Here is a 7,500-nt window from a genome sequence, read left to right as displayed (position 1 = left end):
CTAAAAGGGCCCCGCTGCGAGTCGGTGCAAATGTGCATCGCTAAAAGAAATGGACTATAGTTGAGCTCCAACAAGGAAAAGTATCCCAGTGAGGAAAGGAAATAAGGTAATAAATAAACGATATAAGCAGCAATGAGCAATCAAGATAAGACATTTTAAAAACTTTATCATTAAAACAGACATTTCTTATATAAACTATAAAAAGACTTATGTCACCCTCTTCAACATCAAAACATTTGCTGCAAGTTCGAACTTTTGAAGTATAAGAACATCAAGTTACCTCAGTTAGTTTGAGTTCGAGGGAATAATTAACTTTCCTAAGAATAACATGGGAGGGGAGCTACAATAAAAATATTGTAGGAAGATTATTTACGTACTAAATAAACGCAGTATTTTTCCATGTAAATCATTGCCTCAATGAGTTTGAGGGGCAATGTAATTGAGACTGGCCCATACACTTATTAAACCTTAAAGAAAACTGTAATTGGTTGAGCCTCAGAAGTTCAAACTTGTAGGGAAGGATTTTATGGTAAATAGGCTAATGTGAGTCTGTCTTCATAGTTTATATGTGATAAATCTTTTTTAACGTTATTACTTATATTGAGCTATTTCCTAATCTTTATTCATTACTTTTCATATAACAGTAGATTACTTATTTCCTGATCTCCTTTCCTCCCTGGCTATTTTTACCTGGTGGAGCCATTGGGCTTATAGCACCCTGCTTTTCTAACAAGGGTTGCAGCATAGTTAATAATAATAATAATAATAATAATAATAATAATAACAACAACAACACCAACAACAACAACAACAACAACAACAATAATAATAATGATTTATTATTATTATTATTATTATTATCATTAGTAGTAGTAGTAGTAGTAGTACTATAAGTAGTAGTAGTAGTAGTAGTACTATAAGTAGTAGTAGCAGTAGTAGTAGTAGTAGTAGTAGTAAAACAATATATTAGCATGATAAATTATGAATAATTAAATGATGGCAAAGTCGCGGATGAAGTACCTGTTTAAAATACCTTCCCAGTTACTTCTAATTGAAAGAAAAAACGTTACACAAACAACTCTCAATTGAAGAAAAAAAATGGTAATAATCGCAAATTTATTTCGAAAATTACCTTGCTGAGTGCAGAAGGATGAGGGTACAAGTTGATTGAATAATCATCTCTCCGAGTGCGGAAATCCCACCTGGTCTCAATATGCGGGATTTCCAGTGCATCGCAAATCGACTGGACGTGAGCCGACGTCTTGGATGATTGAGGCCCAAACACAGCTACGATGCCAGCGCCGACATTCTGACATACTGGGTAGAGAGAAAGATAGAGGTTTATAGGTTTAAAGGCCGCTCATGAATGGCAGAGGAAAGGGACAGTGACATTGTCGCCAAACACAGCTACGAGGCCAGGGCCGACATTCTGACATACTGGGTAAAGAGAAAGATAGAGGTTTATAGGTTTAAAGGCCCCTCATGAATGGCAGAGGAAAGGGACAGTGACATTGTCGCCAAACACAGCTACGATGCCAGCGCCGACATTCTGACATACTGGGTAAAGAGAAAGATAGAGGTTTATAGGTTTAAAGGCCCCTCATGAATGGCAGAGGAAAGGGACAGTGACATTGTCGCCAAACACAGCTACGATGCTACGATGCCAGCGCCGACATTCTGACATACTGGGTGAAGAGAAAGATAGAGGTTTATAGGTTTAAAGGCCCCTCATGAATGGCAGAGGAAAGGGACAGTGACATTGTCGCCAAACACAGCTACGATGCTACGATGCCAGCGCCGACATTCTGACATACTGGGTAGAGAGAAAGATAGAGGTTTATAGGTTTAAAGGCCCCTCATGAATGGCAGGGGAAAGGGACAGTGACATTGTCGCCAAACACAGCTACGATGCCAGCGCCGACATTCTGACATACTGGGTAAAGAGAAAGATAGAGGTTTATAGGTTTAAAGGCCCCTCATGAATGGCAGAGGAAAGGGACAGTGACATTGTCGCCAAACACAGCTACGAGGCCAGGGCCGACATTCTGACATACTGGGTAAAGAGAAAGATAGAGGTTTATAGGTTTAAAGGCCGCTCATGAATGGCAGAGGAAAGGGACAGTGACATTGTCGCCAAACACAGCTACGAGGCCAGGGCCGACATTCTGACATACTGGGTAAAGAGAAAGATAGAGGTTTATAGGTTTAAAGGCCGCTCATGAATGGCAGAGGAAAGGGACAGTGACATTGTCGCCAAACACAGCTACGAGGCCAGGGCCGACATTCTGACATACTGGGTAAAGAGAAAGATAGAGGTTTATAGGTTTAAAGGCCCCTCATGAATGGCAGAGGAAAGGGACAGTGACATTGTCGCCAAACACAGCTACGATGCCAGCGCCGACATTCTGACATACTGGGTAAAGAGAAAGATAGAGGTTTATAGGTTTAAAGGCCCCTCATGAATGGCAGAGGAAAGGGACAGTGACATTGTCGCCAAACACAGCTACGATGCTACGATGCCAGCGCCGACATTCTGACATACTGGGTGAAGAGAAAGATAGAGGTTTATAGGTTTAAAGGCCCCTCATGAATGGCAGAGGAAAGGGACAGTGACATTGTCGCCAAACACAGCTACGATGCCAGCGCCGACATTCTGACATACTGGGTAAAGAGAAAGATAGAGGTTTATAGGTTTAAAGGCCCCTCATGAATGGCAGAGGAAAGGGACAGTGACATTGTCGCCAAACACAGCTACGATGCCAGCGCCGACATTCTGACATACTGGGTAAAGAGAAAGATAGAGGTTTATAGGTTTAAAGGCCGCTCATGAATGGCAGAGGAAAGGGACAGTGACATTGTCGCCAAACACAGCTACGATGCCAGCGCCGACATTCTGACATACTGGGTAAAGAGAAAGATAGAGGTTTATAGGTTTAAAGGCCGCTCATGAATGGCAGAGGAAAGGGACAGTGACATTGTCGCCAAACACAGCTACGATGCCAGCGCCAACATTCTGACATACTGGGTAAAGAGAAAGATAGAGGTTTATAGGTTTAAAGGCCCCTCATGAATGGCAGAGGAAAGGGACAGTGACATTGTCGCCAAACACAGCTACGATGCCAGGGCCGACATTCTGACATACTGGGTGAAGAGAAAGATAGAGGTTTATAGGTTTAAAGGCCCCTCATGAATGGCAGAGGAAAGGGACAGTGACATTGTCGCCAAACACAGCTACGATGCCAGGGCCGACATTCTGACATACTGGGTAGAGAGAAAGATAGAGGTTTATAGGTTTAAAGGCCGCTCATGAATGGCAGAGGAAAGGGACAGTGACATTGTCGCCAAACACAGCTACGAGGCCAGGGCCGACATTCTGACATACTGGGTAAAGAGAAAGATAGAGGTTAATAGGTTTAAAGGCCGCTCATGAATGGCAGAGGAAAGGGACAGTGACATTGTCGCCAAACACAGCTACGATGCCAGCGCCGACATTCTGACATACTGGGTAAAGAGAAAGATAGAGGTTTATAAGTTTAAAGGCCCCTCATGAATGGCAGAGGAAAGGGACAGTGACATTGTCGCCAAACACAGCTACGATGCCAGCGCCGACATTCTGACATACTGGGTAGAGAGAAAGATAGAGGTTTATAGGTTTAAAGGCCGCTCATGAATGGCAGAGGAAAGGGACAGTGACATTGTCGCCAAACACAGCTACGATGCCAGCGCCGACATTCTGACATACTGGGTAGAGAGAAAGATAGAGGTTTATAGGTTTAAAGGCCGCTCATGAATGGCAGAGGAAAGGGACAGTGACATTGTCGCCAAACACAGCTACGATGCCAGCACCGACATTCTGACATACTGGGTAAAGAGAAAGATAGAGGTTTATAGGTTTAAAGGCCGCTCATGAATGGCAGAGGAAAGGGACAGTGACATTGTCGCCAAACACAGCTACGAGGCCAGGGCCGACATTCTGACATACTGGGTAAAGAGAAAGATAGAGGTTAATAGGTTTAAAGGCCGCTCATGAATGGCAGAGGAAAGGGACAGTGACATTGTCGCCAAACACAGCTACGATGCCAGCGCCGACATTCTGACATACTGGGTAAAGAGAAAGATAGAGGTTTATAAGTTTAAAGGCCCCTCATGAATGGCAGAGGAAAGGGACAGTGACATTGTCGCCAAACACAGCTACGATGCCAGCGCCGACATTCTGACATACTGGGTAGAGAGAAAGATAGAGGTTTATAGGTTTAAAGGCCGCTCATGAATGGCAGAGGAAAGGGACAGTGACATTGTCGCCAAACACAGCTACGATGCCAGCGCCGACATTCTGACATACTGGGTAAAGAGAAAGATAGAGGTTTATAAGTTTAAAGGCCCCTCATGAATGGCAGAGGAAAGGGACAGTGACATTGTCGCCAAACACAGCTACGATGCCAGCGCCGACATTCTGACATACTGGGTAGAGAGAAAGATAGAGGTTTATAGGTTTAAAGGCCGCTCATGAATGGCAGAGGAAAGGGACAGTGACATTGTCGCCAAACACAGCTACGATGCCAGCACCGACATTCTGACATACTGGGTAAAGAGAAAGATAGAGGTTTATAGGTTTAAAGGCCGCTCATGAATGGCAGAGGAAAGGGACAGTGACATTGTCGCCAAACACAGCTACGAGGCCAGGGCCGACATTCTGACATACTGGGTAAAGAGAAAGATAGAGGTTAATAGGTTTAAAGGCCGCTCATGAATGGCAGAGGAAAGGGACAGTGACATTGTCGCCAAACACAGCTACGATGCCAGCGCCGACATTCTGACATACTGGGTAAAGAGAAAGATAGAGGTTTATAAGTTTAAAGGCCCCTCATGAATGGCAGAGGAAAGGGACAGTGACATTGTCGCCAAACACAGCTACGATGCCAGCGCCGACATTCTGACATACTGGGTAGAGAGAAAGATAGAGGTTTATAGGTTTAAAGGCCGCTCATGAATGGCAGAGGAAAGGGACAGTGACATTGTCGCCAAACACAGCTACGATGCCAGCGCCGACATTCTGACATACTGGGTAAAGAGAAAGATAGAGGTTTATAAGTTTAAAGGCCCCTCATGAATGGCAGAGGAAAGGGACAGTGACATTGTCGCCAAACACAGCTACGATGCCAGCGCCGACATTCTGACATACTGGGTAGAGAGAAAGATAGAGGTTTATAGGTTTAAAGGCCGCTCATGAATGGCAGAGGAAAGGGACAGTGACATTGTCGCCAAACACAGCTACGATGCCAGCGCCGACATTCTGACATACTGGGTAGAGAGAAAGATAGAGGTTTATAGGTTTAAAGGCCGCTCATGAATGGCAGAGGAAAGGGACAGTGACATTGTCGCCAAACACAGCTACGATGCCAGCACCGACATTCTGACATACTGGGTAAAGAGAAAGATAGAGGTTTATAGGTTTAAAGGCCGCTCATGAATGGCAGAGGAAAGGGACAGTGACATTGTCGCCAAACACAGCTACGATGCCAGCACCGACATTCTGACATACTGGGTAAAGAGAAAGATAGAGGTTTATAAGTTTAAAGGCCCCTCATGAATGGCAGAGGAAAGGGACAGTGACATTGTCGCCAAACACAGCTACGATGCCAGCGCCGACATTCTGACATACTGGGTAGAGAGAAAGATAGAGGTTTATAGGTTTAAAGGCCGCTCATGAATGGCAGAGGAAAGGGACAGTGACATTGTCGCCAAACACAGCTACGATGCCAGCGCCGACATTCTGACATACTGGGTAGAGAGAAAGATAGAGGTTTATAGGTTTAAAGGCCGCTCATGAATGGCAGAGGAAAGGGACAGTGACATTGTCGCCAAACACAGCTACGATGCCAGGGCCGACATTCTGACATACTGGGTAGAGAGAAAGATAGAGGTTTATAGGTTTAAAGGCCGCTCATGAATGGCAGAGGAAAGGGACAGTGACATTGTCGCCAAACACAGCTACGATGCCAGCGCCGACATTCTGACATACTGGGTAGAGAGAAAGATAGAGGTTTATAGGTTTAAAGGCCGCTCATGAATGGCAGAGGAAAGGGACAGTGACATTGTCGCCAAACACAGCTACGATGCCAGGGCCGACATTCTGACATACTGGGTAGAGAGAAAGATAGAGGTTTATAGGTTTAAAGGCCGCTCATGAATGGCAGAGGAAAGGGACAGTGACATTGTCGCCAAACACAGCTACGATGCCAGGGCCGACATTCTGACATACTGGGTAGAGAGAAAGATAGAGGTTTATAGGTTTAAAGGCCCCTCATGAATGGCAGAGGAAAGGGACAGTGACATTGTCCTAGCAAGTAGGATAATGACCTGGAGGCTGACCATATATACATACGATCAGCGCCCAAGCACCCTTTCCATCCAAGCTAGGACCAGGGAGGGCCATGCAATGGCTGCTGATGAATCAGCAGGTAGACCTCTAGGCTCCCCCAACCTCCTTCCTTAGCTCACAAGGATGGCGAGGTTGCAGTAACTAAAGGAACTAACGAATTTGAGCAGGACTCAAACCCTAATCTGGCGATCACCAGGCAGAGAGGTTACCAATAGCAAAAGGGACTTTGTTTGAATTAATGGTGAAGGAAATCTCTTCTGATATATAAGTATTTACTACTTTGATGGTAGCAAAGAGAAACATAAAGTAAGTAGTCTCCAACAAGTACAATTGATATTATGTTTAAGGAATGTGAATTATTCTAATGAAATATACTAATATGAAGATTGAACCTGTTTAAGGATTTTATTATTATTGATGGAACACGGTAACAGTACCACTTTGCATAGAAGACAGTTTTAAAAGTGAATATTAAATGGTGGTATTACACAAAGTGACAAATCAAATTTGTTTATTAGGAGCAGTTACAAGATTCAAAATGTTTATTAGTAAAACTGGAAAGAAGACATACTTGATAGAATAAAGAGGGTTAAGATCAGTTTAACTAAACATTCAGATATTTTTGGTATTTGAAAATATGAATGAGATTTACAGAATATTCATTCAATAAAATATGGAATTAAATCTATACATAACTCTTCAAACAGAAAAATTATAATAATTGGTAATAGCCAAAAATATAATCATAGAATCCTTTGTGCGGTATGAAAGCTACATAAATTCGTTAAACATGACTTTTTAAATAACAGAAAACAATATCATATCATAGCTTTTTTTCTCCAGAGTATTTTTGAGTCATTCCTTTGTCACAAACAACAGAAAGAGAAAAATTTCAGCTGTATATTCAACAAAAGTATTCCATCACGAAAGATGGTAACATGGCTCTATAGATAACAAAATTTATAGTTAATTCTTTTAGTTAGGCAAATTTGCACAGACTCGCAGGGGTGCCCTTTTAGCTCGGAAAAGTTTCCTGATCGGTGATTGGTTGGACAAGATAATTCTGACCAATCAGAGAGCAGGAAACATTTCCGAGCTAAAATGGCACCGCTGCGAGT

The 7,500-nt window shown here is 43.3% G+C and overlaps 1 protein-coding gene across 5 annotated transcripts in view; it reads right to left on the bottom strand.

The window, feature by feature from the left end:
* LOC137649983 (glutamate receptor ionotropic, kainate 2-like) overlaps nucleotides 1–7,500 on the bottom strand; it is a 263,849-nt gene that overhangs the window by 51,061 nt on the left and 205,288 nt on the right. For all 5 annotated transcript variants that reach the window (XM_068382977.1, XM_068382982.1, XM_068382981.1 and 2 more), the window contains exon 4: nucleotides 1,133–1,317. In XM_068382977.1, the coding sequence (XP_068239078.1) occupies nucleotides 1,133–1,317 (185 nt within the window). The remainder of the gene's footprint in view (nucleotides 1–1,132; nucleotides 1,318–7,500) is intronic.

This window comes from Palaemon carinicauda, chromosome 11, assembly GCF_036898095.1.
Source record: "Palaemon carinicauda isolate YSFRI2023 chromosome 11, ASM3689809v2, whole genome shotgun sequence".
NCBI classification, from domain to species: domain Eukaryota; kingdom Metazoa; phylum Arthropoda; class Malacostraca; order Decapoda; family Palaemonidae; genus Palaemon; species Palaemon carinicauda.
The sequence above is the reverse complement of the archived record's forward strand: the minus strand, read 5'-3'. Positions and strand labels throughout refer to the sequence as shown.